This window comes from Chrysochloris asiatica, unplaced genomic scaffold (assembly GCF_000296735.1).
Source record: "Chrysochloris asiatica unplaced genomic scaffold, ChrAsi1.0 scaffold00234, whole genome shotgun sequence".
NCBI classification, from domain to species: Eukaryota; Metazoa; Chordata; class Mammalia; order Afrosoricida; family Chrysochloridae; genus Chrysochloris; species Chrysochloris asiatica.
Genome location: NW_006408752.1, coordinates 476902 through 494773, shown reverse-complemented (window position 1 = coordinate 494773; position 17872 = coordinate 476902). Strand labels below are relative to the sequence as shown.

The window sequence follows — 17872 nt, the reverse complement described above, 5'->3', positions numbered from 1 at the left end:
AAATTTTAAATTTTATAGTTTGTTTTATTCTTCTCAGGATGTTATGTCCCAACAATGTCATGCTGTTTTTCTTCCTCCTTTAAACATGTCCTAAAATGTTTCAATATATATCTCTTCTTTTATACTTGTTTCATCATTATTTATGAGGTTCTGATTGGTGCTGTGAGATTAGCATTAGACGGCTATCCACAAGGTCAGCAGTGCAAACCCATCAGGCGCTCCTCAGAAACCCTATACAGGGTTGCTATGAGTTGAAACTGACTCGACGGCCCTTCAAAACAACAACAACAAAGAGACCTAATGTATTATTATTACCTTAGAGTCTCTTGCTCTGTATCAAAAAGGTAAATAACATTGCAGCTGGTTTTTAAAAGATATAAAGTATTACAAATATTTTTTTTGATTATAGAAAAATCTTAATAAGAACAGTAACTTGACTATGTTTATAAATAAAACAAGTGTTAATATGGTAATCTTATAATTAGCTTTCAAATTCTCCACCACTAGGTTTATAAGCAAGTGGTTAGACCATTCAAGTTGGGCATCAAAATTTGTAAAGGAACAATGAGATTCAAAGAATTTATATAACACCAGAGATGGAGGCAAAGATGAGGACATGGAGAGAGGGAGCCAGCTGAGGACTCTATAGATTCATGGGAAGAGAGGGACTGAGAGCTGGCGGCCAGGAGGCAGACTTGCAGAAGGTGTCCTTTGGTAGTATAAATTATTATGCCTGAGTGTTAAAAAAAAAAAATTAACAAACAAACAAAAAAACAGAGCTAAAGTGAATAGAGAGAAATACTGTTAACTGATGGTACATGGAGGGGATTATAATCATTGTAATGAAACAAGGTGTATGATTTGTTGAATGTAAAACTGATGATCTGCCCTGTACACTTTCACTCAATTCACAAAAACATTTTTTTAAAAAAAGTAGTTAGCAAGTGTAATCAGCCTTGTAATCAGATCTCTATTAAAATAAGTAAAAATTGCATGACAGGAGACATTTTATTTTTGTAACAGGACGTGTATTTTGTTAAATTAAGCATACCAGTCCAATCCCCTCCCCTCTGGAATGAACTACTCTGTATAAACACAATGAGAAAATCAGCCTGGTCTAAAAAGTGGTTTGTCTTTCACTAACTAAAACCTGCTGCTACCCTGTATAATCTAACACTCAAAATATTTACTGCAGAGTTAAAAAATAAACAAAACCTCTTAGCATATAAATTTTCAAGATCATAAGCAGTTTCCCATTAAAACACAAAGACTAATGCGATTCACATACTAGTTTATTTATCTTATTATTCAGTGATCATTTCATGATGACAGTTGTCAATTATCAATTATGATACTAGGAAATTCACGGAACAAAAATTTTTCAGAGATCTCGTCGTTGATGCACTTAATTCTAGGAAGTATTCTATCGCTTTTACACATACCAAGCCAAGAGGACCAGACTCAGCTAATTTCTGCTTACTGCTGAAGGGAAGATGCTTTCCAATGAATTTGAAATGCCCAGTTCACACCATCATTGCTGAGAGAGAGAAGGGAGAGAAGGCCACACAAGTAGCAGGACATAGGGAATGGCACACGGATTCAAGAGTTGCAATAACTGACAGTAAAATATATGTTCTTTGGTTAGCAAAGCGAAAAGGGGGAAAGCATTGTATACATGATAGATACACACTAGCATTCTAAAGCAGGAGACAAGAATGTCAAGAGTGTATTCTTCCCCCATTGCCAGATGGAAGGGCTATTATTATAAATGAAAGGCAGCAGTAGTGGATGCCAGGCACTTTTGTTTTGTGCCAGATTCTGAAGTCCAGATGTAAGCAGGTTACCCCTGGGACAGGACAGGCTTCAGCTCCCGTAGCAGAACAGAACCGATCACAGTTTTCTCAGTGTTTATGACAAGCTGAGCCGAAGAGCCTTCCTTCAGTTCCACTGTGACTAGCATCAGCGACCCACTGTGCACAGTTTTAGCTGCAAACCTGGATGGAAAAAAAAAAAAGTGCTAAACAGAGACCTTTTATCAGGAGGAGAGAAAAAGGACACACTATACATTCAAATAGGTTTAAAATAACTTTCTTTCCTTAGATGAAATAATTTATTGTAGGTTCCCTACTGCCAAAACCCAAAGCCAAGCATTCCTCTTAAAAAAAAATAAAAATCAATAAACTGCCCAGCACCACAAACAGGTAATTTGAGTACATCTGTAAAACTGAACCAGAAAAGGGCATTTAGTTTGAACAAGGGATGTGAGTGAATAATTCTATCTATTGGGGAATCATTAATTTTGCTGTATAGCATTTCACCATGCACAGGGATGTTTTAAGTAAACCACTACGTTTTTATTTCTAATACATGTTAAGAAACGCAACCTTTCTCAAAGAACTTGAAATTTTAATTCCTCATATCTGAAAATGGTTATGCACATAGTTAGATAATTTTATGTATATTATAAAACTCTTATTAAGTTTCAATGAACTCACTCATGTTAGCATATTCAAATTCCATCTCGGACGTTGATGGTGACATGCCACCAGCTCCTGAGACAGCCAAGTACAGCATCACACTTCCCTTTTCTAATGTGCAGAACATTAGATCCCGCCACCATCCTTCCTTCCCACCCCTTTATCCCTTCAGAACGTGATAGAGGAAACTTAAGGTCTAATACTCCATTACTAAATTCCAAGACATGGAGAACCTACTAATTACATGGAATTAAAAGCAAAACTAGCCTTTTAAGCACTGCAATTGACTGAAAAGCCGTTGGAGGCACAATGAACGTCTGTCAATCCTGCTAATTCATTCTGCAAGTACAGTCAAGCCCTAGAGACATGAGGGGAGAGGATGGGTAACCTGCTAGGCTTCCATTCTCCACACGGACTATATCCCATGCATTTTTTGGGGGAGGGGGCTTGATTGCAAGGATGACTAGAGAAAAACAAAGTTGTGGCCCATGAGCTTTTGAAAACACTAACAAGTGTGGAGCAGGTCTGTGACCTGCTATGACCCCACTTTGCAGGGCCGATCCCCTTTCCCCTTTCTGTATGACACGTGTCTGAATCTGAGCCATCTGCCTCAATTTGCGCAACATCTTCAGCCACAATGGCACCCAGTTAGCCCTGACAACAGCTCACAATACATACAAATAAAACTGCGGCGCTGACAGCACGTTGCGGACAATTCAAGAGCAAACCAACTGGTCAGTGTCTCCCGTCTGACAATTAGCATGGGCCTCGCACAGAGCCCACCAGAGTCCTCCGGGATCTGTTTAATTACCATCAACATAAAAGAGGGAGTTTATCAGAGACACTCAGAAAAACTTCACTCCTTACTTAATTAAAATATTAGCCACTTAAGCAGGAAGCAGATTCTCTTTAAATGAAAAGTAATTTCTTTTTTGAGGATTTTTTTTTTTTTTTAATGACATCAAGAACATTAGGTTCATTTTTTGAAACCTGACCAACCATTTTTGGCCTAAACAGAACCATGAAAACGAGTTTTCTAGCAATAAGTAGAACAATGCATCAAAAGCAAAACATGTAAGCTAATTTCACTAAACTGAAAATATTATCAACATGTCGAAGTTGTATTTGAAAATGTTAGCTAATGGTCTGGTGACAACCAGAGCTAGAGACCTTCCCAGTCAGCTATTTGTGTATGTGGTGGAAAACGACTCTACAAACATGAAAATTTATCAAAGCAGAGTTTCTACTAAGAAAAGCAATTTTAAGATGCCAGTTTAAGAACCTAAATCATAGCAGTTTTTAAAGAGCTTGACAGAAAGCTCTTAACATATGTATCTATCTGCTTTTGAGAGCTACACACGAGAGATTAGGAGAGCAATTTCCTATTTTTGAAAACACAAAGAACAGCTCCCAGTGACCTCACCTATATAGTGTCCCTTGCAGTTTATGCATTTGTCTAGATTTTTGAGGTTCTTCTGATTCATAGGAAGATCCTGTTTCTTTTTGCATTAAATCAGTCCCAAATGATACTTTGGGGGTTCTACTCTCCCACTCATCGATGCAACTTTTCCCACAGATTTGGTCATCCCATCCCCAATTCATTCAACAACTATTTCAACAGAGATCCTTATTTCACACAGAGTTATAATTATGTAAACAAGAGTCTTATCAGTTCCTTTATTTACTTAACACTTATGTTTAGGGACCATAATCAAAGGAAAATAAGTTTGATAGGAACACAAAAACACTGCTATTTGAACTTCAGGGTTGCATAGCTCCAAGGTGTGTGTGTGTGTGTGTGTGTGTGTGTGTGTGTGTGTGTGTGTGTGTATTTTAATACAAAAAGAATAAACCTCTTTTCTACTAAAAATTTATAATGGAGTCCTGGTGTGGTGCTGTAGGATAAGCACTGGACTGCTAATCTCAAGGTTGGTGGTTCCAAGCCACCAGCTGCTCCTCAGAAATCCTATCCAGGGTCACTAAGAGTTGGAACCGACTTTACAACAATAATGCTTATAACAAAATATATTCAGCAGAGACAAGTGTTAATTTTGATGTCAGTATGATTAAAGAGATTGAAATCCGTTTCTTGCACATGTTTTTGAAATCTTGTTCCTAGAAACTTCTCAGTACTGCAAAGAATGTTGTTGGTGTTATTGTTAAGTGTCAGCAAACTGGTTCTGACTTAGAGCGATGCTGTATAGGGTTTCTGAAGAGCAGCTCGTGGGTGTGGACTGCCGACCTTGTGCTTAGCAGTCCAGTGCTTATCCTACAAAGCCACACCACGACTCCACAATAACAAAATTGTTAAGTGACATCGGGTCCATTACAACTCATAGCAACCCTGTATAGGGTTTCTAAGAAGCGGCTAGTGGGTTTGAACCGCCAACCTGTGGTTAGCAGTCCAGTGCTTATCCCACAGTGCCAGACCAGAACTCCATAGGGACATGAATAATGGAGGCATCTGCTTACGCTGTAACTGGGACATGGTAAGTAAATCATTCCAGCAATAAAATCTGCTAGCGGGTATAAAAGCTATTGCCTTTTAACTAGGTCTCTAAGTTCTAGCATAAATAGTGGAAGCAACCTTTTAAACCAGAAGACTAGAAGATCAGATGTTCTGACATCCTCATTTCACAGTTCAAAAAGGATGTATTTAATTGGAACATAGCATGATTACAATTGGCTTGTTTGGCTTCATGTTAAGCAAAAGTCACCCCCCAAAATTTATTAATCATTTAACTCCCAAACAGGCTATGCTTTAACACACATTTAAATGATACTTATAGACAGAGTGGAGTTCTGGTGTGCCACTGTGGGAACCACAAAGGTCAGCAATTCAAACCTACCAGCTGCTCCTCAGAAACCCTACACAGGTCGCTATGAGTTGGAACACTGAACAACAACAACAACAACAGAATACTAGCTAATAAATGACAAAATAGATATCGTGGATATAACCAACATTGATTATAAAGACATCTTGGGTCAAATATTGGTATACTCAATGTAACGGCTGGCATAAGAACCTCTGTACTTGGCCTCAAGCTAAGATCTTATTGTGACAAACATTTGCCAGAAGGTATCTGAAGCTTGTGATCACTTAATGATAGTGAGTGCTACCAGGAGTTCTGGTGTGGAATTTGGGTTAATGTGCTGGACTGCAAAGTCGGTTTGAACCAAACTTACAGCTGCTCCTCAGAAACCCTATATAGGGTTGTTATGTGTTAGAACGGACTCAACAGTACTTAACAACAACAACCATTTATTAAGTGCTTACTGTGTGTCTGGCAGTAGGAACCAAATACTTCACTTGTATCATCACATCTGACCACGAGAGGCAGGTACAGTTATGATCCCATTTTATATATGAGAAAACTGAGGACTTCAGAAGTTGAGGAACTTGCTCAGGGTCACAAAGCCTCTGAGTGGATAAGTAGGAATCTGAACTCAAGTCTTCTAGAGCCCTGGGGTGGCAATGTGGACTGATGCACAGGGCTGCAAGGTTGGTGGTTCAAACTTAACAGCCACACCTCATAAACCTAACATAGGTCACTATGAGTTGGAACAGACTTGACGGCATTTAACAACAAAAATTTTGATTCTAGATCACACATACTCTCTTAACATTTGCAAAAAAAAAAAGCACATTAAGATTTTTTTTAGCCGCTGATGAAGACTTTTCCTATTAGTCTAATATGTGTGTAATCTATTTTATTTAAAAAACAAAAAACCTTTAATATAGTTCTCTTTAAAAAAACTGAAACTGACTTTAGTATTCTGCAATCTAAAACATGTTGACTTGATGCCTTGTCATAACATACTTTTAATTTCTACCTTTAAAGATTTTTAAAACTGTAACCCCCCCTGCCCCTCCCCCCCTAAAAAAAAGACATGAACAACTTTCCTGAATGGAGCTGAAAAGTTGAAATGTAAGATTACTGGGAGACCAATCAACTTCAAACACCAGTAAACACGGCAAACTAGACGAAGTAAGTGAAATAGCATTTAAGAATGTATTGCTTATGTATCATGAGTTCCATGCTATTTAAAATATACAATCTAGGTATTTGTCATCATTTTCCATCTGACTCCACCAAGAACTCACTGTTTGAAATCACCAAATGAGTAGGTAAAATTGTTTGGATACATCTGTATTTCATCGTATCAAATGTCTTTTGTCTATTTTCTTCACTAACAGACATTTCATCTCTGAAGCCTATAAGAATTCTTAAAATTTATGGGAAAAAAAAAGCTGGTTCCAACTCTAAAAGAAAGTATGTACTATTCTTCTAAAAAAGTTACTTTGTCTTAAGAATTGACAGGATTATGAAAGCAAATAATGACAATCTGGACCAAATATATTATCTGTAATACATGAATTTATTCCCTCATGCACTTAAATCACTTTTTTTTTTTTTTAAGGGTTAGTGAGAAATTGGTTATGGATCATACATGCTCTTTGTTTGGAGGAAAAGGAATCCTACAACTCAATTGTCCTAAAAACTAAAATGTTGACTAGGTTTAACATGAATTTAACAATATTTATCTGAGAGCCTGCATCAATCTCCAGAGTATTCACAAACACACACACACATTTTTACGCTGAATCAGATTTGCTACACTTAATGCAACAGCTCTAAGACATGCTTTTTCTTCTCTTGGATAAGTCTTCCTGCTTTCTGATTTTTCTATTCTAAGTTCAATTTTCTCGTGTTTTCTGTTCTGCTGGTTACCAGAAGCTGTGACAATGGCCCACTCAGGCTAAAACTTTTTTTTCTACTCTGTACATGAAGCCTTCAATTACTGCCTGCTGAAGCAGACAGAATCCTATTAGTAAGAAAGACGGCCGCAAGATGCAGTGCCCTGCCCTAGCTGTATAAAAATAATTAGTCCAAAGTTGACGTATGTGTAATGAAGTTGCACAATGATTATATGTAAGAAATACTGGCTTCAATAAGTCTCCTAAAACCAAAATATCAAAGTATGGTGATTTGGAGCTTTCCTTTCCAAAGGATTTAAAATTGTAATTCTTTATAGCTTGAGCGAATATAGAAGAATATTTTAAACAAACAGAAAAAATTCAAAATGTTTTAAAAACTCTTTTGTTCACTATGAGATTACAATGTAAAGTTATGCTCTTATACTACTGAATAATGAAGGGGGGGAAAACCCCCACTTAAATGTAATTCAAGTTTAGAGAATTCATAAAAAGCAATGTGGTTTTTCCTATTATTATTATTTAAAAATCACCCAACAACATTGAAGTGTTTTCCTTTCACATTCTGATGAACGGAGTTTAAACAAAAACTAAGATACCCTTGTAATTTAGAAATTTCCATTTTCTATTCTAACCTTTAGAGATGGTATAAAAAATTATTTCCCACAGTATCAGGTAAACAATGCATTCTGTTTCTTTACACAGAAAAGCTAAAAACTCCTACTGTACTTTCTAAAAGTGACCATAAAACATTCTACTTATTCCACAGCATTCTGGGTTTGTCTCTTTGGTAGGGTAAGGTAAAATGCAGGTTAACACCAGAAAACCAGACAGCAAAACAAATAAATCCTTACCCCATTCTCTCTGCTTTGAGTCCTTACAAAATTGTCAACCCAGAAGCAAACCCACCAAGAATAGCTTGCTTTCATTTTTACATAAAAACAGTTATACATTCCTATGAGAAAACTGTTGTATTATAGGGTATTAGCTTAAGAATGGCGAGATTAAATCAAACCCAAATAGAGGCTGCTTTAAAGTAAAAATCAGTTGTGCAATTCTGTTACTTTTGAAATGTCCAAATCTGTTTTCTTTGTAGAAATTAACCAAGATCCTCATTTGTTTTTCAATGAAATGCTGCTCACCGAGGCGATGGAGTTCAAACAAAACCGATAAAAAAGCAGTGATGCCCTCTAGTGGACAATGCCCAACCTGAGCAAGAACTCAGCTCTGATTACTAAATGGGCTCCACAAATCTTCTTTCATGTTTGAGATTCAAAATTTGTCACATTTGTAGACAAGACCTAGGCCTAATATCTTTCTGTGAACAACTATATATATATATATATATATATAATTGTTTTAAGACAGAGGAAATAGTGTGACTATAGTAAGCACAGGAAAGTAGGCACCAAGACAGCAAATGTTTTTGGTCAACAAAACTTGTTTTCAATATGGTCATTCAAAATTACTCAGCATTTCAATCTTGTGTAGTTACCAGAAGGAAAGAAATTAAGCAACTAGTAAGCAAAAATGATTCAAATAATCTAAGATTTATAAGAAAAGATTTCACAAAGGAGTGACTGTAATTCTACCATGAGCAAAACCTGCCATAAATAAGGTCTTCCAAAGATGTTGGAGTTACATGATATATAGATCTTTTAGGATAGAAACAGTAATATATAATAGTATTTACCCTATTGTTGTTGTTGTTAAGTGTTGTTGAGTTGGTTCTGACCAATAGCGAACCTGTATAGGGTTCCAAGGAGCGACTGGTGAGCTTGAACCACCGACCGTGCAGTTCAAACGACTTTATATTCTGGCGCATTAACCCACAGTGCCACCACACACACACACACATACACTTTAAGACCTAGAAATTATTTAAGACCTAGAAATTAAAATACCTGTGCTTTGATTAAATAACAAGATTGTTATTCTAAACCTGAAACAAATAAATGGCCTTTATTCCTGGTGTGGCACTGTGGGTTAATGCACCAGACTGCAAAGCCATTTGAACTACAAGGTTGGTGGTTCAATCTCACCAGTCGCTCCTTGGAACCCTATACAGGTTGCTATGGGTTGGAACTGACTCGACGGCACTTAATAACAACAACAACAATCTCACGGTCAGCAGTTTGAAACTACCAGCAGTTCTGCAGGAGCAAAGATGAGGCTTTCTGCGCCCATAAGGATTTATAGCCTTGAAAACCCTGTACAGGGTCGCTATGAGTCGGAACCAACTCCACGGCACATAACCACAACAACAAATATACTGATAAATTAAAAAGTAGATTACAGTTCACCATGGATACACTGTTTCATTCACGTGAAAGCATCAGACTTTCCTAATAGTTAAGAACCTAAGTAAAAAGAGCAAATTTACTCTACTAAGATTCCAAATAAGTTGCATATTTAAATTTTGCAGATTTAACAAGTAACAGGGTAAGTAACAAGCATAGTAAACCACAGATACACAGGGAAAAAGGAACATATATATTGAATGAATACAAAGTAATAATGAAAACTACTCTAGGGTTTGGCTAGAGAAACTAAAGAACTAAAATAGAATCACAGCAGAGACAAGGCTTTCTGTTTTCACTCAAATACCACATTTTCCCCTTATAGGGTCAATTTGCTGTTCATGAAAGGGCACAATGAGTAGGTAGTGTGACAACAACTCTTTCAACAATACTACTGTCTATGAATGTCAGATTTTCTGAAACTGGGTTAAAATGTGAAATGGTTGAAAGTGCTGAAAAATAAACTTTTACTTATGGTCTACGATGGCTTCACATGCACCACGTGATGTACTGTGATATGGTGGATGTTGCTGCTGTTAAGTGTTGGCAAGTTACTTCCGATTCTTAACGACCTTGTGTGCAACAGCACCAACCACTACCTGGTCCTGTGCCAGCCTCGTAATTGTTGCCATGCTTGAGACCACTGTTGCAGTCACTGTGTCAAGCCATCTTTTTGAGGGTCTTCCTCTATTTTTCAAGCATGATGTTCTTTTCCAGGGACTGGCCCTTCCTCATAACATGTCCAAAGTATAGCCAGATGAAATTTTGTCATCCTCGCCTCCAAGGAATATTCTGGCTATTCTTCCAAAACAGATGTCTTCATTTGTTTGGGTTATTTCTTGGCAGGCCATGGCAGTATAATTCTTCACCAGCACCAAACTTCAGATGCATCAATTCTACTCTGGCTTTCCTTATCCACTGTACAGCTTTCACGTGCACATGAGGCAACTGTACCTGAATCCTCAAAGTGACATCTGTGCTTTATTTTGGTTTAAAGCTTTCAAAGAGGTCTTTTGTAGCACATCTGTCCAATGCAGTATGCTGTTGGACTTTCTGACTGCTGCTTGCATGGGCACTGATTGTGCATCCAAGTAAAATGAAATCCTTGACAACTTTAGTCTTTTCTCCGCTCCATCATGAGTTTGCTAACTGGCTGTGAAGAGTTTTGTTTTCTTTGAGGTGTAGCTCATACTGAAGTCTTTGGTCTTTGATCTTCATCAACAAGTGCATCAAGTTATCTTCACTTTCAGCAGCAAGGCCATAACTGAACAATATACTATTTTGCAGGCACACATGGAGATAAAAACCAAGAAGCAAACCCATTACCATTGAGGTCATTCCAATTCAGAGTGCTCCTTTAGGACAGAGTAGACCCGCTCCTCGGGGTTTCAGAGACTATAAATCTTTGTGGGAGCAGACAGCTTCATCACTCTCCCTCAGAGAGATTGGTGGTTAGAAGCCCAGTGATTAACCAACTGAGCCACCATGGCCTCATAAGAAATAAAAGACAGCTAAGTAAAACATCTTGCCTCTTGCTAGTCATGAATGACTAATCTGTAAAGAAGATATATATATGAAATCATAGGAAAAAAATGTTGCTATGTGGCTATCTTTAACTCTTAATAATTCAGGGCAGCGTTAACACTGCGGACTTTGGAACATTTACATTATAACCACTTGGCTGCTGTGGTTGCTACTGTCGAGTTGGTTCCGACTCACAGCAACCCTGTATAGGGTTTCCAAGAAGTAGCTAGTGGGTTTGGACCACTGACCTTACAGTTAGCAGTCCAGTGCTCATCTTACAACAGCACACCAGGACTCCTTGGAGTACTAGTTAAAACGCCACTCCTAAGTTCTTCCTGTGTGGCGCTGCGGGTTAACTGTAATTTGGAAAACAGCAGACTGGCATATTGACCACACTCTGCAAATCTCAATAGGACACTTTTTTCCTCAAAGGGTTGTTGTTGTTGTTGTTATGTGCCGTGGAGTCGGAACCGACTCATAGCGACCCTGTACAGGGTTTCCGAGGGTGTAAATCTTTACGGGAGTAGAAAGCCTCATCTTTCTCCCGCGGAGCAGCTGGTAGTTTCGAACTGCTGACCTTGCGGTTCACAGCCCGAGTCGTAACCACTACGCTACCAGAGCTCCTTCTCAAAAAGTAAGTACCAGTGAAAAGAAGAGAAAACTAGGTCTTTCAAGAGGTGACTTTCTGATATCATCACTTATTTAGAAAATGAAAACTAAACACATAATCAATCTAACTGTAGTTATGCTCTCTCAATTGATCTTTTAAAGTACTTAGCCATATAAGAAAACAAAAAAAAGGTTTTGTTTTTATTTTCTTATACGGTTAAACACTTTAAAAGATCACTAAGTCACTTTCACCTCACAGCGAGCATATGTGGGACAGAGCAGAACTGCTCCACGGGGCTTCCAAGGCTGCACATCTTCACCGAAGCACATCATTACACCTTTCTTCCTTGGAGTGGCTGGTGGGTTCAAACAGAAGTCAAGTGCTAAACCACTGCACCGCTAGGGGGCCTTAATGATGGAAGAAATGGTCTCTCTTTTTTAAGTGAATTCCACAAAACCTGTGCTCCTTTAATTGTTTTTCTTCATAACTGGGGTCATTTTCTGTTAAGAGACGTTCTTTATTAACTCTTTGATCAAAATTTAAGACTTTATACTTATATACCTCTGTATATTAATAAAGATTAATTTTTTTTCTTAGCCAATTCTTATATTAAGAAATGTTTTTTAACCTGGTATTTAATATAAAAAAGATTTCAATTTTAAAAAGTAGTAGTTGTTGCTAGGTGTCATCGAGCTGGATGTGGCTCATGGCACCCTGTGTAGAGCAGAACAAAACACTGCCCGGTCCTGTGCCAACCTCTGCTGCCACTGTGCCAATCCATCTTGTTGGAGGGCTTCCTCTTTTTTGCTGACCCTCTACTTTACCAACTATGATGGACACCTCTTTCAACACAGATCTGTTTGTTCTTCTGGCAATCCATTGGTACTTTTCATATTCTTCACCAACACCATAACTCAGATGCATCAATTCTTTTATGGTCTTCTTTATTCATTATCCAACTTTCACATGCACATGAGGTGATTGAAAATACCATGACTTGAGTCAGGCATACCTTAGTCCTCAAGCTGATGTCTTTGTTCTTGAACACTTCAAAGACGTCTTGTGCAGCAGATTTGCCTAAAGCAATATAACTTTTGATTTCTTGACTGCTGCTTCCATGAGTGTTGAAGGCTGATCTGAGCAAAATGAAGTCTTTGACAACTTCAATCTTTTCTCCATTTATCTTGACGTAATTTACTGGCCCAGTGGTGAGGATTTTTGGTTTATTTACATTGAGGTGCAACCTAAACTGAAGGTTGTGGGCTTTGCTTTTCATCAGTATGTTAAATCCTCTTCACTTTCAGCAAGCAAGGCTGTTTCATCTGCATATCGCTGGTTGTTACTGAGTCTTCCTCCAATTCTCATGCCACTTTCTCCTTCATATAATCCAGCTTCTCAGATTATTTTCTCAGCATACAGATTGAATAAGTATGGTAAAAGAATACAACCTGTGTGTACACAAGGCTTCCACAGGGCTTCCAAGGCTGCACATCTTCACTGAAGCAGATTGTTACATCTTTCTTCCTTGGAGGGGCTGGTGGGCTCAAATATTATTCCCAAACTAAGCAGTAAGAACTTTTATTCACTGAATGGCTTGAAAAGAATACAAAAAGTCCTCTCAGAAATAAAAGACCTTAAAAATTAAATAGAATATATACTAACTAAGAATGATATACTGAATTTGCTGTTATTGTTAAGTACAGTCAAATCGGTTTCGACTCACAGTGACCCTGTTATAAAGGCTTCCAAGGCTTTATACATTTACAGTTTTTTAAAATGCTAATAGTTAAAATGCATTTCATACCTGCTGTTTATTCAAAATAATCCTATAATGATTAACATGAATAAATATGAGACTAACTTGAATCCTGATCTTCATAAATTCAAAAAAGCAATGGTCACAGAAGGTCATTCTAAAATTTCATAGGGATTTCAATTTTATCATCAATTGTTGTTATTGTTATGTGCCATGGAGTCAGTTCCGACTCATAGCAACCCTGCACAGGGTTTCTGAGGATGTAAATCTTTACGGGAGCAGAAAGCCTCATCTTTCTCCCGCGGAACAGCTGGTAGTTTTAAACTGCTGACCCTGAGGTTCGCAGCCTGATTCGTAACCACTACGCTACCAATACTAAATAATATACAAGCTTAGATACAAAAACTTATTAATCCCACTGGGAAATATAATACTACAGTAAAAAACATTAACACAATTCAATATTATAATAACAATATAAACTCATTATAATGTAAACAGCAATTATTAATATTTCATTTTAGATTAAATTACAGAAGGCATTTGTAGAGTTTTTATTAACAATGCTTTGGAATTGTTACTGAGCATGAAAAATAGCAAAAATTATATATATATATATATATATATATATAAAATAATTTAAAAAATCTATTTCTACGTGAACATACAAATAATATTTGTTACTTTGAACCTTTCTAAATTTTAGGATATTATTACAACCAAACTTTACAAGTATAAAAGCAAACATTTCCAGTAGAAATTTCTTAGTGAAGTATGGCGAAACCTGAGAACTACAAGTTTTTAATTCTATCCTCTGGCTGTGTGCTGTGGAGTTGCTTCCGACTCATAATGACCCTGTAGAGGCTGTCCGAAGCTGTAATCTAATGTGTCACACTGCAAAGTCATTTGAACTGCAAGGTGTCAGTGGTTCAAGCTCACCAGCTGCTCCTTGGAAAACAGGGTCGCTATGGGTTGGAATCAACTTGAGGGCACCTAACAACAACAACAACAAACCTTTTCGGGAGCAGAAAGCCTCCTCTTTCTCCCCAGGAGCAACTGGGAGATTTGCACTACTAAATAGCAGTCCAGCTCGTGCAATCCACTACGCCACCAGGGCTCCTTCCTAATTCTAAATGGGTATTTTAGTCATCTTTTGGCTCTGCAGCAACTTGAGTTCCTCCCCCAAGTAACAGTCACATACCCAGGCTGCTGCATATGCCTTTGAGGACCATTTCAAACCCAAACAGAAACCAACTGTTGTTCTGAGATGCGCATCTCCTCAGTATTATCACAGATGATTAAGAATTGATTCTAATTGTAATTTAAATCTTGGGTAGGCATTCAGGCAAACTATTCTTTAATAAGAATTATATAGCTTTGTAAATATCTTTTAAGTCAATCTCCAGATAGGCAAAGAGTTTGCATATTATTTTAACTTTGAGACGGTAATTTGACTTTTTTTTTCTAAGTGGCAGGGGCGGAATCTGAGAGGCTTTCTTTGCTTTCAGAAGAGTTTACAAAAAAAAAAAAAATCACATATAAACAAAAACAAAACTAGAAGTTCTAATAGAAACAATGTTACCCTACTTTTTGGTGCATTGCACAAGAACATATTAAACCATGACTGAATCTTGCTGCACATTAAATGTATCAGGTTAAATTTCATACTGTATAAGCCAACAATCACAATTGATGTATGGCATTAAAAAACAAAAAACAAGCTCACTGCCAATGAGTCAATTTTGACTCACAGCAGCCCCGCATAGAGTTTCTGAGGTGGTAGATCTTTATGGGAGCAGAAAGCCTCATTTTTCTCCTGCAGAGTGGCTAGTGAGTTTGAACTACTGACCTTGCAGTTAACAGTCCAGTGCTTATCCTACAGTGCCACCAGGGCTCCTAACATAATGCAAAGAACCCATAAATAAAACACAACAACTTCTGTTAAGAGAAAATCACCCAGGAAAACGAAAAACAAAATTTAAAAGGTATTTAAAGAAGAAAAAATTAAAATAGAAAACTCAGCACCAACATATTTATTTTCACCGTAAATATTTTCACTGGTCAGTTTTTCCCTCCCTCAATTTGAATAAACTGATGATAGGGTTGTATTTGCTGAGGGTACCAACATGACGACTTTAAATCCATTTTCTTATTTCGTAACTGATGTAGATGAGATAGGGCTTGTAGTAAAGTATGAAATTAAAGCAGCGGACCTCTTGAACAACTTACTTAAGGACCCTACTCTTAAAAAAAAATAAAATAAAATATATATATATATATATATGTATATATATGCCTGTGTTTTGACTAGCACATGAAGTTTTCATCCTGCTATAATTAGCAGAATGAAGTTAGGTAACTATAATGGAAGAACCTACAGAAGCTCAGGTTTTCTGACATAAGTTCAATGTTCTTCCATAGCCATCATAGAATCTTGCTCCAATATACCTTCTTTTTCCTGCGACCCACACATGAACACAGGAGGGGCTTAAAACCCATAAGGGCAGAGTATCATCAGCCCCAAATTACCAAGTCTGGGACAAAAAACACGCATCGGAGCTGGGACAATATCCCAGGTCACTCATAATAAATCCACTGCTGTCCAGTTGATTCTGACCATAGGGTTTTCAAGACTGTAAATCTTCATGGGAGCACATTGCTCTTCTGTGGAGTGGCTGGTGGGTTCAAATCACCAACCCTCAGTTAGCAACTGAGTGCTTTAATCACTGTTCCACCACAGGTCCTTTGCTCACCTCTCTCAAACCCAAACCAACCTCACTGCCATGGAGTCGAATGTACCTCACAGAGACTCCATACAGGGTTTCCAAGACTATAAATCTTTACATGAGGAGACAGCCTCATCTTCTGCCCAAGGAGTGGCTGGTGGGTTTGAACTGCCAATCTTGTGTTTAACAACCCCAAAAACTACCCACAGCTTACCTTTAAACCCATTACCATCAAATCAATTTCAACTTACTGACCCCATATAGGGCTGCTGAGATCACACTCTATGTGAGCAGACAGCTTTCTCTTTCTCCTGTGGAACAGCTAGTGGGTTTGAACCACCAACCTTGCCCAATGGCTAATCCACAGTTCATCTCTGTTGTTGTTGCTGTTAAGTGTCATCAGGTAGGCTGTATAGAGTTTTCCCAAGAGCAGGTGGTGAGGATTTTTGTTTTCTTTATATTGAGGTGCAACTCATACCAAAGACTGTGGTTTCTGATCTTCAACAGGGAGTATTTTAAGTCCTCTTCACTTTCAGTAAGCATGGTTGTATCATCTGCAATATGATATATGAGTCTTCCTCTAATTCTAATGCCATGTTTTTCTTCATATAATACAGCTTCTCAGATTATTTACTCAGCATACAGATTAAATAAGTATGGTGAAAGAATACAACCCTGTTGCATACTTTTCTTAATTAAAAAATATTCAGTGTTCCCTTGTTCTGTTCCAACAATTGCCTCATGTTCTGCTCAAACAATTATTCGAACAAGGTTCCTCATGAGCACAAATAAGTGTTTCAGAATACTTATTCTCCGCAATGTTGTCCATAGCTTGTCATGATCCACATAATCGAAAGCCTTTGTGTAGTCAATACAGCACAAATAAACATCTTTTTGGTATTTTCTGCTCTCAGCCCAAATCCATATGACATCAGCAGTGATATCCCTTGTTCCACGTCCTCTTCTGAATCTGACGTGAACCTCTGGAAGCTCTCTGCCAGTGTATGGTTGCAGTTGTTCTTGTATTAACTTTAGCAAAACTGTACTTGCATGCAGTATTAATGATATTGTCTGATTTCTGCATTCCATTGGGTCAACTCTGTTTGGAATGGGGACAAATACGGATCTCTGCCAGTCAGTTGATGAGTGAGTGCCTCCAATGTGGCCTCAGGTCATTGAAAGATTTTAATTTGTATTCCATCAATTCCTGGTGCCTTTTTTGGGCCAATTCCTTCAATGCACTTGGACTTCTTCCTTCAGTATCAATAGCTCTTGATCATATGTTATGTCTTGAAATGGTTGAACACTTACTGGTACTGTGACTCTGTGCATTCCTTCCATCTTTTTTTTTCTTTTTTTTTAATGCTTTATTGTGAGTTGTGATAGTTTACATGGGAAAACATTAGCTTCACATTGATCCCATCATATATCGTTTCCTTGCCATGGTGACAATCCCCTCCATGCATCATCAACCAAACACAGGGTATGCCCCGCAAGCCTGCCCCCCCGGTCGTCAGCACATAGCCCCTCTCCCTCTCTGGGTCTAATCCCCAGCCACTCCATCTCTCTGTCATCGTCTCTGCCTCCATCTCTGGCATCACTGGCTTCTCTGGGTAGGGTTTCCTTCTCCACTCTTCTCCCTTGAAGGTCCCAGAGACCTCTGTTCCTAGACTGCAAAGTTAATCCCTACCCTCCTTTTGCTACAAAACGTCTACCTTTACATTTCCAGCCCTTAATTGATAACAATTATTCACCATTG

General features: G+C 37.9%; 1 protein-coding gene across 1 annotated transcript in view; it reads right to left on the bottom strand.

Moving 5' to 3' along the window:
- Positions 1–1840: 1840 nt before the first annotated feature.
- The window catches only part of LOC102820845 (AP-3 complex subunit beta-1-like), a 370338-nt gene continuing 354306 nt past the window's right edge, over positions 1841–17872 (bottom strand). Inside the window, exon 27 of the mRNA XM_006873299.1 lies at positions 1841–1994. Coding sequence (XP_006873361.1) covers positions 1841–1994 — 154 coding nt within the window. The remainder of the gene's footprint in view (positions 1995–17872) is intronic.